Source organism: Electrophorus electricus, chromosome 5, assembly GCF_013358815.1.
Source record: "Electrophorus electricus isolate fEleEle1 chromosome 5, fEleEle1.pri, whole genome shotgun sequence".
In the NCBI taxonomy this organism is placed as follows: domain Eukaryota; kingdom Metazoa; phylum Chordata; class Actinopteri; order Gymnotiformes; family Gymnotidae; genus Electrophorus; species Electrophorus electricus.
In genome coordinates, this window is record NC_049539.1 from 5,544,367 (window position 1) to 5,562,889 (window position 18,523).

Below are 18,523 nucleotides of genomic sequence, written 5' to 3' on the forward strand. Positions count from 1 at the left end.
AAGGGCCAAGACGGGGCCGCTTTCAGAAAACAAACCACTAAGCAAACCCTTCGTTAAATTGTGGGACGTTATATGCGTTGCGCCTGTTTTGGTGTGTTTATCAGGGATTACATTGTATTCAGATCTGGATCCCAAATTCTAATCCGGTTCTGGATTTTATAAATCCTCGATTACATGATTAATGTAACTGGTTGACCACTTTTTCGTTACACCTGACTCTTAGGTAAAGAGAGGGTAGAAAATCTAGGTTTTGGACCTTGGGGACTGTGAATTCTATACCTCGGAGGTAGGCATGTTAGTGTGGCTGTAGCCTCCTGCAACGAGCGAGTTTTGCGCTTTCACAGGGACGCAAAGGTGACTTTGTGCAGAAATCTAATATGGGCTTCCGAAACAAAATCTTGCGTTGAGTCTTGTCCTTGGCGACATTCACAACTTAAAAAAATGCACTGCATGTTTAAAGCACTCAAATGATGCACTGATGCATGAGGAAGAATAACGCAGTTAGGTTACGCAGCCGGGCGAACGTGCGTTTCGCTCACACAGCGCTTCAACACGTCCCATCACCGATCGCGGCCTTACTTCTGCTTTCTTCGCCACCTCGGTGATCTACCGCTGCGTAACCTTCTCACGGATTTCGTCATGGATACAGTTCCGAAATATCGGTGTTACCCACAGGTTTAGATATACCTTCTAGCGGCGTTTTTGGAGAGCGAAAGCGTCTCAAGCATTGCATGTTCCTTCGAGACATGTGGCGGAGAGCGGAGTCCCGCTGGTTGCCGGGCCTGCGTGCCGGCATGGCGGCGCCCGCCTACAGGTCCCGCACTCTGAGCAAGGATGATGTGAATTACAGGGTGCATTTCCGCATGATCAACGAACAGCAGGTAGAAGATATCACCATAGATTTCTTCTACAAGCCGCATACCATAACTCTGCTAACCGGCACCGTGCTCAGTTTGATGTACTTCGCGTTTACGCGGTAAGTTGATCCTGTGAGGTGCTGAGTGACTGCGGTTAGCCTGCTAGCTGAGTATCTGGCCGGTTAGCCGGGCGGGTTAACGGTTCATGTTTGGCTGGCGGAACCGGTTTCCGACCGTATAAATCTCGCCGTTGTCTCACATTTTAAATACACCAGCTTTACATGATTAAAAACGAGATGCCGTCTATTGGCGTAAACTAGCTAGCTACATTTGTAGGTTTTTGAGACTAAACGTTCCTCTAGCTGCGCAGATAACTACTTAGCATAGCATAGCAATCTTAGCTAGTTAGGCTAACCCTTCACTACCAGGTGACCAGTAACGGATTATCTTTGGTTCCTTTTAGCTCGATGCACTTCATCTTTGTGAGCGAGGCGATCATTTTGCTCTAGAATATTTAATACTGTGAATGTTCATCTTTGGCTAGGTGAATATTGGCTCAAGTAGGTGTGGTGGACGCAGTCGCCAAACAGGTAGCCTGCTTTTTAATGAGCGCAGTAATAAACTTTTGTTTTTCTTTTTTTGGTTACAGAGATGACAGTAACCAGGACGGCAATCTCCGGGTGGGTCTCATAGTGGTCATCTCCTTTTTCTCTGTAATCAGCGTCCTTGCCTTTCCTAATGGTAAGACACTTCAGTTGAGTCATTCAACAGTAAGTGGAGAGCTGGTTTTGTTCAGTATTAGCTCCACTGTATGCTGTGCACTAGTGTTTAAGGAACAGTGGAATGATAATGTCTTTGTTCTTGGCCAGGTCCCTTCACGAGACCCCACCCGGCAATATGGCGAATAGTGTTTGGTAAGGAGCTGCGTTTTATTTGCCTTTGTTTATAGTGCCTTTATAGTTGTGTTCATTACGTTGAGCCTTACTGGCTTTATTGTTTGGAAAGCTGCGCCCACTGATTGCAATTTGATTTGGTTATACATGCCTTTGTGTCCAGACACACAAGGTTTATGCTTTCCTGAACTGTGAAACTATAAATGTTTGAAACCTGTTGGTCTGATTGGTGGGCAGGTCTGAGTGTCCTCTACTTCCTGTTCCTGGTCTTCATCATCTTCCTGAACTGGGAACAGGTGAAGGCCCTCATGTACTGGTTAGACCCCAACCTTCGCTACGCCAAGCGGGAGGCTGACATCATGGTAGGGAATGACAAAGGAAATAACATGATCCCACAGATTTCTTGAGACTCTGTATGGTGTTTGGTGTAGGACACATCAGTTCTCCATAAACTGCTTTAATTCTTTGTTTGGCTCTGAATGTTTATCGATTTATTTGATTAATGTACAAGTGGAATTAATTTGGGAAAACTGAAAGCGCAAGTTGTGCTTTAAAATTAGAAAAGGAAGAAAAGTCAGATTAATTTATTTTTATGGTCATTTGTTCTAAAATCTTATTTCTAAAACCTTGTTATTTCAGGTTTCCTCTTCTTGACGGACTCTCTCTCTCTCTCTCTCTCTCTCTCTGACAGGAGTATGCAGTGAATTGTCATGTGATCACCTGGGAGCGGATCCTCAGTCATTTTGATATCTTTGCTTTCAGCCATTTCTGGGGCTGGGGCATGAAAGCCCTGCTCATCCGTAGCTACGGCCTCTGCTGGACCATCAGTATCACCTGGGAGCTTACTGAGGTACACTGCCTCCAAGAGGCTAGTTTATGCTGTAGGTTTTTTTAATCTTCTGGGTGTACGTGGATTATTCATACCACATAACTACTCTGTGGTCATGTCTAATTGCTCACTTTCACCTCTTACAACGAGTTTCTCCCGATCTATTTTTTGAGCAGTGGCTGTTGTTTATAAAGCAGGTTGTGCCATGTACATGGGAATGTGGCATGGCTGTTATTGCCACCCTGGGGGTTGGGCTTGTCTCCCTCCGATGCTTGAAGTGAAAGCAGAGCAGTGCTGCAGCACTCAGTATAGTTGTCTCCTTCCTTCAGCTCTTCTTCATGCATCTGTTACCCAACTTTGCCGAGTGCTGGTGGGACCAGGTGATTCTGGACATCCTGCTGTGTAACGGGGGAGGCATCTGGCTCGGCATGACAGTCTGCCACTTCCTGGAGATGCGCACATACCACTGGGCCAGCATCAAGTGTGTTCACACTCGACTTCTCAAAACTGTGGACACTACAGTGGCCAGCTTCTCCAACACCTTTTTACACATGGCACTGGAGAGGCCATAGGAAGCCTGATATTAGCTGCGTGTTTTTAGAGAGCACTCAGATACAAAGTTTATAACTATTACTGCTGTGGCAGAACAGATCATAATTATGAATGGCTTTTCTTTGAAGTTATGTCATGAAGAAAGATGTTTAAGGCTCCTTTAGTTTATTCAGAAATAACATAACAAGGGTGATTACAGTTGTCATCCAAATGTTTTCTCAATGCCCTTAGGCTAATACTAAACTACAAAGGAGATCAAATCTAATTAGTATAAGTACACTGCAGTAGACATTGCATGTAACCTAGAAGGTAGTTGGGAGTCTAATCGTGTGTTCGTGCGTGTGCTGTGTCGTGTGTAGGGACATCCATACCACCACAGGGAAGATTAAGCGTGCTGTCCTGCAGTTCACACCAGCCAGCTGGACCTATGTACGCTGGTTCGACCCCAAGTCCTCCTTCCAGAGAGTGGCTGGCGTCTACCTGTTCATGATCATTTGGCAGGTGGGGCTCAGCTTGTCCAGAGCTTTCAGCTGTGAGACCCTTTAAGCTGTTCTTGAACCTGTAAGGCTCTGCTTGCTTAATTGTGGCACAAATGCAAAAATGAGGCACATATGCATTAATATTTTACTGTATTATTTGTCATCTTTTGATATTGCTTCTACTCTTGAACTGTGGTGTGAAAGTTCTGTTGTGGTTTTGGGGTTTGTTGCATGGGACACATGACTGTGAGCAGAGCGGAACACTTGTGGACACCTTCACCTGGACCTCAACTGAAACTAGTCTGCGTGCCCTCACTTTGGTTACCATGGAGATGAAAGAACACTCTTTGTTCTCTGCTGTGTGTGTGTGTGTGTGTGTGAGACTAGTCCTCCTTGGTCCTACTGCTTCTTTGCTTTCCTGCTTTATTGCATTTCACAGTAATTACATGGCTTTGATAGGAGAGGGAGAAAAGAAAAGTGAACTCTGGCTGCTGTCCAGTGTGTGTGTTAGAACAGTAGGGTGTTCGCATTATACTCGGAGTAGCAGAAGGCCTCTTGCAGCCTCTGCACCTGTATGCAGGTTTAATCAATGTGATTAAGTGGAATAACGATCTCGGGCAGACTGCTTCTCTACATGCTTCAAGAACCAAAAAAACGTAACCTCAGGAGGCGACGTGGGCATCTGGGTTCACGCGCACCGCTGTTTGCTACATAGAAACTGTGTGTTTATTACTAAATCCTCACAACCTCCTCCCGTCTCTCTTCCTCTGCCCTCCCTGGCCGTTTCAGCTGACAGAGCTGAACACCTTCTTCCTGAAGCACATCTTCGTGTTCCCAGCATACCACGCTCTCAGCTGGTGCCGCATTCTCTTCATCGGCATCATCACCGCCCCCACCGTCAGGTGAGAACCCAACATTTTTGAAAATCACTCGGATGAGTCGGTCAAAGGCCTAATGTTGTCTCTGAAGGAGCTTTAAAACGGTCAGCTGCACTATGTGCCCCATATCACTGGAACACAGCTTTAAAAGAAAGGCACGTAATGTGCTTGACACTTATCACCCATGTTCAGTGTATGCTTGATTCATTTGAGGTACTTTGCTTTTACTTTGAAATATGGAAGCGTCTTTATTATGTGTACTTTTTCTGCAAACCCCAAAAAAATATTAAAAAGTAGTTCATCTTTCCTCTGCTTTGATAGGCAGTACTACGCATATCTAACAGACACACAATGCAAACGTGTGGGGACACAGTGTTGGGTGTTTGGGTGAGTTTTTCTCTCACACACACACACACACACACACACACACACACACACACATATCCAGAGTATCAATTCCTAATATGGTATTGGACTTTAGGGCTCTGTAATATCTGTTAAATGTTAGCACAGTATTAGCATTTGTAATACTGAAGACTGACATCTAAGTATGCTCTCAAACAGAAAAATGTCAGCTGTGAACATTCTTCCTAATCTCTGAACTCCACTGATTCAAGCCAAGAACTTTGTGGGTGTTCTGATAAAGAACATCACTTGCAGAATCTCACAGAAATGAATAATTGTTGTCAAAACTATGCAGCGATTGTACATATTGCAATGCATACTATAAAGTCAATATATAACTATAATTTAAAATGTAATATTTTGTCTATATCATGTAGTGTTATTTGGCATCTTTTCATGTGCTTTCATTTTTATTTATTTGTTTTCTTTTTGGCTGCCCTCATCTGATGTAGTCCACGGACGAGAGTGCGTGCGTGTGTGTACGAGTAGATGTTAACGGCATACCTTGTGGTTGGGTAGGTGTTAGGTGTAACTGTGCTGTTAGCTGATGGAGAGCTGAGGGGGTTGCCACTACGTTGCTGGCCAAGCTTCAGCCACTAAACCAACACGGCCTCGCTGCTCTGCAGTTCCTGTAGCCTCGGCCTTCTGTAGCGCCGCGTTTTTAGTCTCCACGGAAATGGGCGGCAGTGAAACCCTGGCCTTGGCCTTTCTGTCTGCTTCGGCCGCACTGGCTTTTAGAGGTGCAGAGTTTAGACTTTAATTAAACGGACAGTTGAATTCTTGGAAATGTTTTAGTAATGTTAGTAGTAATTAGATTGAACATCGCTTCTTTTGAGACTAGAAAAGTAGTAACAGTTGTCATTAGGTTTTGCTGTCTAGCCTGCTTGCTAGTTTGTTCATTCACTGATTTGTTTCTTTGTACTTTATTTAGGGCCATTGCCTTTCTGGAGGCGTTAGCTTGCATTAAGTTTGGGCAGGACCTGTTCTCCAAGACTCAGATTCTCTATGTGATTCTGTGGCTCCTGTGTGTGGTAAGGGGACCCTTCACTTACTGTTACTCTAAAACACCATCAACAATCTGTACTTATGGCTGTAAAACCTAACGCAGGAAAAATATTACAACATTTGTTTTAGTAAGTTGCACCTATTATTGGGTCTTTAACTGAAAATCATTTTTAATATTAGCTTTTTTGTATCAAATTCTGATTATTCTTATGATACCAGTAACGCCTTCTAAAATATTTTCTTTTATTAAAATCTATCAATAAAATGTTTCGTTTTCTAACTAATTTTAGCTAGTTTAGTTACCTGTTACTGACCAATTAAAATATTTGGTTAAAAAGATCCACAGCATATGCCATTAATAACTTCCCCCATGTTTTTTTCAGAGTCGCTTGTTTGAAACATGTATTATCAGCTGTCAGAAGAGAAACTTCATCAGCATAGTCAATAACTTCAAGAAATTAAGGAATTTACTTCTGACGAGAACAGTTAGAACTTGCTTCATCATTAAAAAAATACTGACCACTTGATGGAAAAACCCCACCACCACCATGCATTGAAATGCAGTCAGAAATGAAATGATTCATCACACACAAGACCTGCAGCAGTACATTTGATACACATGCTCATCACATATGTATAGTATGAATATTGATGCACACAGTTTCAACACCAAATTAATATGAAATGCCCTAAACCTGAAACTTGAAAATTAGATATTTTAAATGCACCAAGTAGGCCTACTCGAATTGAAATAACACATATTTAACTCTTACCTGTAATTGCTTTGCTCTAGCTAATTATTTGGTGGGGGGGGTTGTTCAGTAAACATTTTAACTCATATATTCTACATTTGTAAATCAGTTGCGGTTTGCTAATGGAAAGGGTCCAAAAGGATACAATACATCTCATTTCTTTAGATGACAAAGTAGTTCTCCAAAATGTGTGTATCATATTTCACATGTATGGCATTTTAGGCTTAGCAATGATCTAAATTCTTCAGATTCTCATTTATTTTCCCTTGCAGATGTATTTTAATTCTGGGAGAGGTACAAATCTTTCATCCCAAATCACATGACTTTAAAATATGGGTGGTGGTTGCATTTTAATGGTATTTGTTTTTGCTGAGGTGCAGGTGTGTTTTGTGACTTTGTGATTGCTGGTTAGCCTAGATGTTTGGGGAAACTAAAACACTTATGGTGGTGATGGTTGTTATTGTTGTTGTTGTTTTCTCCATTCAGGCCTTCACCACATTCCTGTGCCTGTACGGAATGGTGTGGTATGCTGAGACGTATGCTCACAGACACAAGGTCAGTCAGGACTTCACTAATGCAGAAGCCTTGTCCCGTACTCTTTGCCTGGGTTGGATCTTATTTGATAGACTGCTACTAAGTTGTCAGCCTCCCTTTTGAGACATTGGCCAAAAAGTTCATTTTTGTGCTGAGGATTAAGCAAAGCGGTTATAAAAAATGGAAGATGCTGACCAAAGTCTCCTTTTAAATTCTGATAAATCGGAAGTAATGATGGGTACAATGTCTGCTTGAAATAAGCTTGACTACTTTGACTTTTGTGTGTAATCAAGTGGAGGAAAGGATCTTGGGGTAACTCTTGATGTATTGAACACTGACAGGTCGGGGGGTGACTATAATTTTTGGATTACCTTTTCCCAAATAAACATCCCTATTTCCTTTTCTGACATTAGGGTGGGTGCTCTTCCAAGGTAAAACAGATCGATTTCTTATGGTCTACCCACCCATCCCATAAAGCTGTCGTTTGGGGTGTTTTGTGTTTTTTAATGGCTGGGTTTGCCCCTATCCCATGTGTGTAACATCTCTGAAACGTTGCCATTTTCCCTGCCCCAGCACAGCTGAGCCAACTCATGAAGCACATAATCACTGCTGAGCTGGATCAGGTGTGCTGGATCATCGAGCATACGCCACTTACAGGATTATGAGTCGCCGGGGCTGAGGGCTCATGTGAACGTTTTTGCTCTCTTTCGTAGTCTCTTTCAGAATGTGAGGACAGCATGTACACTGAGACTGGTGACAATGATTATGTGAAAGGTAAAGATTTAAAAAAAAATCTCTGAAAACATTCCCCATTAAATATTTTTATTCCCTCATAGACAAGAGTTGAAAGTGATGTTCTTTGTGACTTTACTCTTGAAGCACCAGGAACAATTAAGAAGGGTTTATTCTAAATATATAAACCTTTCCTCATATCAGCTTTTGTTTATTTGAGAATAACTGATCTCCACCGTACATGCAACTGTTCTACAAATTAAGATTCTCTCTCAATGGGTGTGTGTAGATAACGAGGAATTTGAAACAGACTCCACATCTCCTGCCCCTAGACGGAGGGGGAGAAGCTCCGGAAAAAGCAAAAACCTCAACGGGGTGGAAAAGTAACGAGAGCGAGTTTCTACGAACGCTCTCGCGGCAGAGGGTGGGAGGAGGAGGAGGAGGAGGAGAGAAGCCAACCCCTTTCCAAACAACAGAGTTAATACAAGGATGGTGTCTCCTCGGAGAGCGACATCGTCCGAGGTGGCCCAGGAACGTTTGAGGGTGCACTCGCGGTCTGGCTGAGGCCCTGAACACGGTGGAATGAAAGCGTTGTTCAGAGCGCATGTTCCTGCCTGGCGCAGAACCTGAGCAGATGCACTCCTCTCGCCCGTCACAGTATTTGTGGTGATGTTTTCTGTGATTACAAGAATGACTGACCGTGTTTTAACATTACTGCACAGCTCACGTGTTCGCACTGTCTGCTTTATCAAATTTTCCCTTCATGAAACGTGCATGTACAAATTTATTTTCCATTGGCACCGCTAAAAAAATACTTAACCAAAACAATGTGATTTGATTGCTAACCATGAATAAAAACTATTGTTGGCTGGTTAGCATAATCCTCTACTAAATGATAACTAAACTTTTATTAATTTTTAGAAGCACCAATATGACATAATTTTTGTTAATTTGCTCCTTTGAGTGTTGGTCAGGGAAATACTATTCGTCTGTCTGTTTAGCTCAGTAATCCTGGTTGTCTGCACAGCTTCTAGCAGCTAGCCTGAGGAACATGCATGCGCTCATTTTAAAAGCTGCTTTGGCAGGGATGCAGGGTAAATATGGGTTGTCTGGAAACACACATGATTCAAGTGCTATGTTGGATCAGGACAGCCAGTTTGTGTGTGAGACGCTGAGGTCTGAACGTGGTTCTGCCGCCAACTAGCTGCTATTGTTTTTTGCTTCAAGCCCTACCAAGGCAGTCACATTTGCATATCAAAGGGCTTCGGCTCTCACTGCCTACCCCTGAAGCCAGTATTCAGATCTTTATTATGAACGAAGATGAAGCCTTTTTAAACACCCAAATGGTTGTGCCTGCATGAGTGTATGTTGTAATATTTAATGCTTAGTAACTTTCCATTGCATTACTGTATTTTAAATTTTTTTTCTCTCATTTTCTTGAAGCATTGTCCTATATGTGGTTTTGTAGTGGTGTAGAGATAAGGGTCATTTTTTTGTGGGTTCTTTTTCATGTCTGGCACAAAAGTAACCGCTCTCTTTAGTACTGTTGCGCATGCATTTGCCAAAATGTTAAGAGCGTTCCTGAGTGGTTGGTTTGGGTTACTTGCTGTGAAATATATCAGAGCCTTTCTGTCTCCCCCTCTAACACAGTAAACTTGTGTGAGGATGGTTCAACCTCTACGTATGTTTGCATCCATCCAGTCTGCAGTGTTTTGTTTAGGAGGGGGAGTATATTTATTTCAGAGTTCCACCTGTACTGCAAAAGTATTTGAGAGAAAAACGCACTTTTTGACTTTTATGATTTTTGAGCCAGTCAATACAATCCTAGTTGATGAGGCCATGTTAATTTAAAGAATGGTGAGGTTTAGTATATCAGTGTTAGTTTGCCCACGAACACTTTACTAGTCAGCATATTGGATTGGATTAGAAAGCAATATCTACACATTCTACATATGATTCTTTACATTTCAAAGTTTTCAAAAAAAAAAATATATGTATGTAATGCTTATAAATTTTCAAATTAAATTCCTTCTGTCTGCAGCATGCGTTGTTTGGCTCTGTCTCGTCCTCTGTTAGCATTAATAACAGCATTCTGCTACAGCTGGTGGAGCGTTTACATGATGCGTTTACAGTAAGCAGTGAATCTGGCCGCACAGATGTGCTCTGGCTTCACACCTTGATAGGGCACGTTTGTGGTCTCCTAAACGGAACCGTTCGCTTGAACAAAAATATAGAGACATGTTGACTAACGTATGGGGCTGGTTTACTGTATGTGGTTTTTGAGTTATGCATAAAGAAATACATGTGCTGATATTGACAGTTTAGCGAAGTGAACATGTGATTTCTAACTTACAGGCTGGAGGGTGCAACTGCTGACAGGGCAGCACGTGCAGCATACGTCTCGTTCGGTCGCGGGCGAGCGCACCTTGCCCGAGCTCTGACTCGCGTGCAGCGCTGGCGAAGCGCCATGTGACTCAAGCAAGTATCCAATGACAGCAGGTTTTCTCTAGTCTGCACTGGTCAAAAACAAAGAGCCTCATAAAGGGGTCAGGTTTCAAGCTAAATTTACCACAGATGTATTTTAAGAATAAGAATATAGCTGGTTATCTGGGGTCGCTTTGAATTTTGTGTGAACCACATCAAAGTTAAATGTCAATGTTAATGATCCATTAAAAAAAAGCATAAGTAAATAAAGAGGTTTTAAAGCCATTAATAAGGGCATTCCTTTAAACGCATATCTAAAAGATATTGCGCAAATGTGGCATAATGCATAATGTGACACAATGTCGTTTTATTCTACTGGTAAATCCGTCTACCAGCAGAGGGCAGCAAAGGCATTTCTTTCTGGCCGCTAACGTCACATGCTCTTGCGGCCTGTAGGAAACAGCTCTGTTGTGCAGCTCTCGCTTTTGTCTGTTTTCTGTCTTTCTATACGTCTGCACTCTTCACGAGAAGTAAGAGAAGCGTGTATGAGCATGTCTGAGACCCCTGTCTCTCTGTCCAGCAGGAGTGGAAGACGCAGAGGCGCAGAGGAGATCCTGGCAGAGATCCACTCTGAACTGCTGGAGTGCAAGGTGTGTTTTGAGATCTTTTCCACTCAGCAGAGGCTTCGCAGGCCCCGGAATCTCCCATGTGGTCATGTGATCTGTCTGGAATGTGTTCACACCCTGGCCAATCGCACCCTCCAGCAACTTGAGTGCCCCTTTTGCAGACAGCTGTGCGACATGGGTGGCACCTACGATTGTCAGGCCCTTGTGGCCCTTCAGGAGTTGCTGGGTTCCGAGACCCCGAGATCCTCATTTCTGTGCTCCGAGTGGACAGTCCAAACCCATGAGGAAAGGTTGGGCATCATGTGTCTCCACGCTGCCTTCGGAGGCTGGGGTACACTCATCAACCCAACAGGCTTAGCTGTGTTTGGGCCGTCAGGAGCAGTGGTGGTGGTACATGGAGGCCCTGAGAAGGCGACTGTCTTCAGCCCTCAGGGCGAACGCCTGCACGGGTTTGGCCGTTATGGACGTGGCTCTTCCGAACTCTGCCATCCGCTGGATGTCGCGGTAACCCCCGGCGGCCATGTTGTGGTGACTGACGGAGGCGACAGGTCAGTTAAGATGTTCTCCTCCAGAGGAAGCCCTCTGGCCTGTGTCACAGGCCCTTTTGAACTGCCGTGGGGCGTCGATGTGGACAGCCTCGGGCGCGTCCTGGTCACGGATGCCCAAACAGGCACCCTCTGGCAGGTGACGGTGGACTTTGGCCGCAGCAAGGTCTTGGCGAAGAGGGTGGTTGTGAGAGAGCTGCAGTGCCCACGTTCTGTGGTCTCCTGCAGAACGTCAGGACGCATCGCTGTATTGGAGCATGGGCTCGGAAGACCACGCAGGGGGGATGCTATGCCTGTGCGACTGAAGCTCTTTACCAAGGACTTTATTCTCGTAAGTCAGGTGGACAGTTTCAGCCTAAACCTAATGCCCTCCATGAGGCTGGATGTTTCCTCTGTGGCCTTTGACAGAAGAGGGGGTCTGGTTGTGTCTGACACTCGTCGGGGACTCGTGTGGAGTTTGGGTGACCTGCACAAAGAGCCTGAGCTAACTCCAGTTGTGGTGGAGGGACTGTTGCATCCAGTGGGCTTAGTGACGAGACAGAACTTTCTGATCATCTTGGATAGTGGAGACCACACTGTGAAGATATACAGCACAGACAACTAATACAGTGATAAAAGAGAACTGATTTGAAACTATGTTCTTGTTATTAGAGTTGTTTGGTGTTTTTCTGGTACACAAATTACTAGTTAAAAGAATTTTGTTTTTGCGATATATGAATATGTATTTGTGAGTATGCAATAAATTCAGTGCCCTCCCAGCCTATACAATGTCTTATATCATTGTCTATTAATAAGGCCTCTTAACATGCAAAGTGTGCCATCAAGATGCAGACAAATTGGCCAAACTATAGACGTTATCTTAAAGTGAAAAGAATATCTAGATTATGTGCACTGTCCTCTGACGGTCGCGGTATCAATATGGTGGGCTGCAAGGACCGTAAGGCCAAAGCAGCTGGACACATCACTTGTCCGAAGAGTGTAGTTTGAAGTCCTCGCTGCGCGGTGGTCTTGGTGGACACTTTGTCCCAGACGAAAAGGGCTTTTCCTCCAGGGCCCCTAACCAGGCTTTTCTCAGTCGCCTGTAAGTCCCTAGTTTTACCCGCTCCGGTCAAGATATTCTTTCATGTCCCGCGTGTCTGTGTTTAGATAAGCCTTTTTAAAGCACAGCTCGCATTTTTGAGTTAGTTTGTGCATTAGGTAGGTCTTTTTTCTTTAGCATCGACACGCCGAGGAGGGTTTTTTTCACTGATCGTGCGAACTGGCAAACTACTCCCAGCGGAAGATGGCGTTTGGGGTGATGCTCACTGAAGCCGGAGCTCCACACCGGATCTTACTAGCCAGATAGCTAGGTCGGAAAGCAGGGAATTATGTTTGAGCTTTGATCACTCGTCTGTCGGGCATGGTGGGGTTAATTTTCGGGGGGTATATTCACCCGTTTGCCTACAGACATTTGCACAGCAGTTGTTATTACTGGACTTTGCGAAGACTTCCCTTATCCAGCCAGCCGTAGGATACAGCTAGCGCCCATAGCTCGTTGCTGACCCTGTGTGAGACAAAAAAAGTGGATTAAAATGTCGGATACGAAGGTAAAAGTTGCTGTCCGAGTTCGCCCCATGAACCGAAGGGGTAAGTCAACGATAAAGTCTGGAGTGAGGAACGGTATTTTAATCTGTTTGATGAGATACGCCTTTGATTTGCTTGCTCTAATGGAAATTATGCTACATCATATCGGTTCGTGTCGCAGGTCGCTCGCTAATGTTGGATAGCTGTGAAAAATACCTTCTGCAATAAGACAACTGCAGCTTCTTCTCTTTTTTTTTTGATGGAGTCTCTATTTTATTTTCATGCTTTATTATTTCATGCTTTATTACGGATACGGTTGTGTTGTCATATCCATTCCCAGTAATTGAGAGAACTTTTAGGCAAGTTTGCTCCGTTGGTTTGCAGAGATTGAGCTCAGCACCAAATGTGTAGTGGAAATGGAAGAAAACCAGACCATTCTGCACCCACCGCCTTCAAACGCCAAGGGGGACAGCAGGTAAAAGTTTTATGTGCAATGATTTGCTTAACAGTTGGTTATCATGTTGTGTATTGTTTCGACAGATTGCAGATAACTTGGACATAAGTGTAAATATAGCGAAAGCAAAGGGCTTTTAACTTTAGTATGTAGCAGGCATTGGTGCCTGGGACGGGTGGATGTGTCAGTTTGAGGCCCCATTAGAGAGGCATTTCATTACACTCTTTAGGTGCTCGGGGTTGATGTGGGTTATGCTAGGCTTTGTTTTGTTGTTGTTTTTTTACTGCATCGAGTCGAATTAATTTGACACGCAGGTTCATAAGTACTTGAACTGGGCCAGTGACTAGTTCTGCTGGGTGTGTTTCCAGTGGGGAGAACTGTGTATTGCAGTGAACGTCCTGGAATACTCTCAGATCTACAGCGTTACTAAAGTTTGGACCAAAAAAGTCACTACATTACCCATTGCCCTAGTCCCATTAACGTAATTTAAGATGCTCTAGGCTGCCATCAGGTTAAAAAAAAAGGTTGGTGGTACTGTAGTAACTCTGCTATGGGTTTGTCCTGACACACTTCTTAAAATGATCAAAGACTACCCAGACTATTTTTTATATAAAAAATAAGACAGGTTTTTTGATTTAGGATTTACATTTCAATGTTGTGGTCTGTGTAGTTCAGACTGCACACAGAGATGCAGGTGTGGCTGCCTTCGAAAGATATTCAACCGTTAACCCTTAATATTTCATAAGGTCTATACCTTTGTACCTAATAGCTAATAAGATGCTTTGTCCCAGTTACATAACTTGAACCAGAATGAGTTCTTTGTTTAAAACATACTTTATAAGGTTGTTTCTGTAGGGTATGCTGCTGCAGAATGTTTTGAAGCCTTTGGGTCTATAAGGTGTTAACAAGTCATGTGCAAGGGGTCAGTGAGGGAGTCCACAATTTGTCAGATGCATGAAATCTATATCTGCTTTGTGCAAAGTCCGCATATTTTGAAGGAGTCTATGCTACTATGTTACTGAAATCATTTTAGAATGCTGGTAAAAAAAAATGCTTAAAAATAAACTGTTTTAGTTTAATGTATTTGCAGTGTTTGAGAAAACCTGCTCAATACTAGCCTGTTTCATTGTTTATAAACTTTATCATTAGGCACAGAAATTTTCATTTGCTGTTTGTATTTGTATTTGCTGTTCTCGGTCTGTTGATATTGTCTCAAGGGTGCAGCAGTGGGGAATCATGGGATAATGCATCCCATGATGCTGTGTGTGCAGGGTAGAACCGCCTCTGTGTGCTTCGTGCTGCTTGCAGGCAAAGGGCCAGGCAGGATATCAGCGGAGTGGGTACCACAGCAGGGAAGGACGAGAGCCGTGCCCTGCAGGGTGTATTCCCAGTGGGAATCTTGGGGAGGCGTCTGGGGGCCTGAGGGCTACCGCAGTCTAAGAGCAGGGAAACGGCGCCTGTGCTTTGCACGTGGACATGTAAAGATCCTAACAGCCAGGTCTCTGAATGCTGTTTTGGAAGCAGTGAGGGTCGGAGAAGTCTGCCTGTTGACGTGTTATGATCGCTGGGAATCTGGAAGAGACAGAGCAGAGGTCACCCTATGGATGTGTTACAGGCAGAACAAAAGCACCTTTAGCCTGACAAGTTCAACTCTTTGGGCCTGGGCTTAGTGAAGATGTTTAAGAAGCTCTGTACAGTTACTATAAGTGATTAAGCTCAGAGTGTGAATAATTGGACGTTTTGAAATGTGGATTTTGTTCACTTTGGTTATATTATGGAAGAAGGCTCGACTTGTAGATGTAAGTCCCGCCTTTTCAGTCCTCTGGGCTTATATCATTAGCCAGAAGAACAGAACTTTGCATAAACTGGGCTCTTGAGTACAGCATTCACAGCTGGACTCTCTGAGTCCCACCAACAATTGATTCCAATTCAGCGGTGCAGAATGACTAGGCAGCCTGGAAAGAGGCTGAGTGCAGTCACGCAATGATAGCACCAACACATCAGTGCCAGTTTAGAGCAACTAATTACCTGAGGTATAATTCTAGCAACTTGTTGTCAAGGCCAGTGAATGCAATCTTAGTTTTGTTTCACTAGAGGGGTTTTCAAGCCGATGCCATAGATTGTGTAAAATGAATGCAGTCACATATTAGCCTTTTAATCATTTTAATACTACCTTGCTATTACCTGTCCAAACCCAGTAATTGGTGTTTCCTGTTAAAACTAATTTTTGCACTATTATTTTCTTATTCTTATTAGAATACTGTCATAAGCAGAATACTCAAATACTGTAGTATTTTAAATGGCAAATATGTCTTAGCGTTGTGAGAGATCAGTGGGAAACTCTGCTTCTCTGTGTTTGGCTGCAGGCTGTTCGCGCACCTGTTCCTGTGAACATGATGTGTGTCAGATTTTATGAGCTATATGTCATCACTCCAAAAATGGCCGCAAGAAAGAGTTAAAGGAGAAGACGCCATTGTTTCTTGCTTTGTTGATGTCAGATTAGCCTCTAAGATTAGTAAGTGTATGGTGTAATGCATTTTGTTCTCTGGAAGTAGGCCTATTGTCTTGTATTCCATTTCATTTATTTATAGACACTTAGATAATGTTCTAAGTATATATCAAAGACAATTGTCGTTTTTATTGACGAGTTTTATGTTAATGTCAAGTTTTATGTTGAATGACTATATATATTGTGAGTCTGTGCATGTGTGCCTGTGTGTGTGTGTGTGTGTGTGTGTAATACATTTTGATCTCTTTATTACATTTTTATCTTGTCTGAGGAAATAGACCTATTCTGTTTGTGTTCCAGTGTATTTAACGTGGTCATAAATATTTGGCTAATACGTAATTATTGTTCAGATATACGATTTGTTAAAAACACCATTCTCTACTAGTCATAGACATTAGTGACAGCAGTTAAAATCTTCCTCTGTGTATGCTATACACTATAGCAGAATGTCTCTTTTTCTGTAGGAAAGAAGCTGCCTTTGCTTTTGTGCTTCGTGTGTTCTTCAGTGTGATCTGTATGTCTGGCTTTCTCACGGTGAGGTTAAAATAAATGGGGTTTAATAAGCGAGTGACTCCAGGGCAGAACAGAGGAGGGGATACTTTTCTATTCTATTCAGCATCTGGATGAGTCTTAACGCTCACGCTGCCGTTTCAGGTTGCATGGGACCTCAAGGTGACACAGTTGCTCAGATTTGAAATATGAGCCTGTGTGAAACTTTTAAAAAAGAGCATCAGGTGGAGGAGAAACACCTGAGGGAAACGTCTGAAGGAGTGGAGGAGGTGCAGGGTGCGTGTGTGTGTGTGTGTGTGTGTGTGTGTGTGTGTGTGTGTGTGTGTGTGTGTGTGTGTGTGGTGGGGCGGGGGGTGGTCATGTGGGAATACCCTGGCTCACTTTAAAAGAATGCTTCGCTCCATAGCATATCTACTGGTAAGCGAGCGCTTGTGGGGACTGAGAGTGACCTCAGTTGTATATTATTTGCATTCTTGAAAACAAGAGTCAACTATGAACATGCTTCTGTAAAACCTTTAAATCAGGCTTCTGCTTTGATGATGTAGTTTTGATCTGAAGTAGTTTTGATCCTTCTGATCTCAATATTTTGAAATTGGTTATAGAATTCTTAAATTTAAATCTTTGTGCACTAACTGTACAAGATAGATAGCCTTTTTTTTTCAGCGTAGCCGCTTATTTTCAAATTAAGGTCTTATCTTACTGTGTGGGAGGAGTTTGAAACTACAGGTTGTGGCGATTAGTGATTTGTGTATTAATTATGTAGGCTGTAGAGGGATTTTCCAGCTTGGTGAACATTAGAGAAGATTTTTTTTCCTACCCTTGTATCCCATCATGCCTTACTCATGTGGTCCAAGGATGAGATGATTAGTGAAAGTTTGTCTTCATTTGATACCGCCCTGTGGCAACCAACCTTGTAATTTTCTTCTTATCCTGCACGCAATCTGGAAGCCTCGGAGTATTTATGTTAGATCGTTAGTGTTTCGTTAAGCATATGTGACAGCACTGGAAAGGGATAAGAAGCCTGGGATGTTTTTCTTCTTTTTTTTTTCTGGAAATGCCTCCATTGCGTCAAGCTAAACAGGAATTGTTGTTGCCGGCTGTTTTTCCCATCATGGGTTAACAGAGGGACAAAACAGATTAACCATCTTTGAAACAACACTTTATCCTTTGTGCTTTGAAGAGGTTTGGCCATTGTACCCAAGTCGCCTGAATGTAGACAACTAGAGTTTCCAGACTGGCAACTCTGTGGTGACCGGTGTGCAAGGTGACGCAGAGTCGCGTAAACAGTCTTGCCGCGCCTGAATTGGTCTGAGACTGTCAAGACCAGCTGAGTGACCTCCCAAACACAGAGTTAATTTTACATGCCAGTTCGGCCTAGAACCCACACTGACCGAGTCTAGTCCATTTCTATCATGTTTTCTGAAGGTGTGTGCCTTTAGAAAAGGAATAATGCTTTAATATGTCATGTGGCTCCAGCTGATGTTTATATCAGAATATTACTCAGTGCACCTGTTTAGTGTACAATGTTACATTTCTCTTCCTCTAGAAGAGGAAGGTGCAGGCCCTCTAGGTCCAGTCCTGGAGGGATTTAGCGTTTTCACTGCCCTAAACCACAGTAGTCGGCTAGTTCCTGAGCCCTTAGTGGGCTGGATGAGGTGTGAGGCGCGGGAAACATAGTAAACTGTACCGCGCTGTCGTCTAGGTTTGGCACAACGATGGCGTTGGCTAGGGTTTTTTTCAGGGCCGATACCGATTATTAGTAATCAAGGATACTGATAACTGATATTTGGGGCCGATATTCGTTTAACCATAAATTTGACATGTAGTGTGGAAATTTACAGGAATGCAACTCTTACTCACAACTCACAATAAATGAACGTGATGTTTAATAATAGACGATTATTTAAAAGCGCTTTGAGCATGTACAGTATAAAGTTTGCAAAAATAGTAACTTAAAAACATTTTAAAGTAATGTT

At 43.2% G+C, this 18,523-nt stretch overlaps 3 protein-coding genes across 6 annotated transcripts in view; all 3 read left to right on the plus strand.

The window, feature by feature from the left end:
• The first annotated feature begins 490 nt into the window (after positions 1–490).
• Positions 491–9,959, plus strand: ptdss1a (phosphatidylserine synthase 1a). 2 transcript variants are annotated; one of them, XM_027014300.2, is made up of 13 exons: positions 491–976; positions 1,507–1,598; positions 1,727–1,771; positions 1,988–2,112; positions 2,442–2,600; positions 2,909–3,060; positions 3,491–3,632; positions 4,400–4,512; positions 4,810–4,875; positions 5,825–5,924; positions 7,137–7,205; positions 7,898–7,958; positions 8,206–9,959. In XM_027014300.2, exons 1-13 carry the CDS (start codon positions 732–734, stop codon positions 8,301–8,303), a joined length of 1,467 nt encoding a protein of 488 aa, XP_026870101.1. In that variant the 5' UTR covers positions 491–731; the 3' UTR covers positions 8,304–9,959. The 2 variants fall into 2 exon arrangements, with proteins under 2 accessions (XP_026870101.1, XP_026870102.1); XM_027014301.2 differs by lacking the exons at positions 7,137–7,205; positions 7,898–7,958; positions 8,206–9,959 and adding an exon at positions 5,346–5,408 and having other exon boundaries at positions 5,825–5,909.
• Positions 9,960–10,420: 461 nt separating this feature from the next.
• Positions 10,421–12,274, plus strand: LOC113580017 (E3 ubiquitin-protein ligase NHLRC1). Its single transcript, XM_027014302.2, has one exon. It carries the CDS (start codon positions 10,778–10,780, stop codon positions 12,113–12,115), a length of 1,338 nt encoding a protein of 445 aa, XP_026870103.2. The 5' UTR covers positions 10,421–10,777; the 3' UTR covers positions 12,116–12,274.
• A 448-nt stretch (positions 12,275–12,722) lies between these two features.
• Positions 12,723–18,523, plus strand: part of kif13a (kinesin family member 13A) — a 56,815-nt gene continuing 51,014 nt past the window's right edge. For all 3 annotated transcript variants that reach the window (XM_035525878.1, XM_035525876.1, XM_035525877.1), the window contains exons 1-2: positions 12,723–13,137; positions 13,459–13,549. In XM_035525878.1, coding sequence (XP_035381771.1) covers positions 13,083–13,137; positions 13,459–13,549 — 146 coding nt within the window. In that variant the 5' untranslated portion in view covers positions 12,723–13,082. The remainder of the gene's footprint in view (positions 13,138–13,458; positions 13,550–18,523) is intronic.

Excerpts from the sequence above, each read along its gene's own strand:
- ptdss1a (XM_027014300.2), top strand. The coding sequence starts at position 732 with ATGTTCCTTCGAGACATGTGGCGGAGAGCGGAGTCCCGCTGGTTGCCG. Across the intron at positions 3,633-4,399 it reads TGTTCATGATCATTTGGCAG|CTGACAGAGCTGAACACCTT; the intron begins GTGGGGCTCAGC and ends TGGCCGTTTCAG. Across the intron at positions 4,876-5,824 it reads ACACAGTGTTGGGTGTTTGG|GGCCATTGCCTTTCTGGAGG; the intron begins GTGAGTTTTTCT and ends TACTTTATTTAG.
- LOC113580017 (XM_027014302.2), top strand. The coding sequence starts at position 10,778 with ATGCTCTTGCGGCCTGTAGGAAACAGCTCTGTTGTGCAGCTCTCGCTT.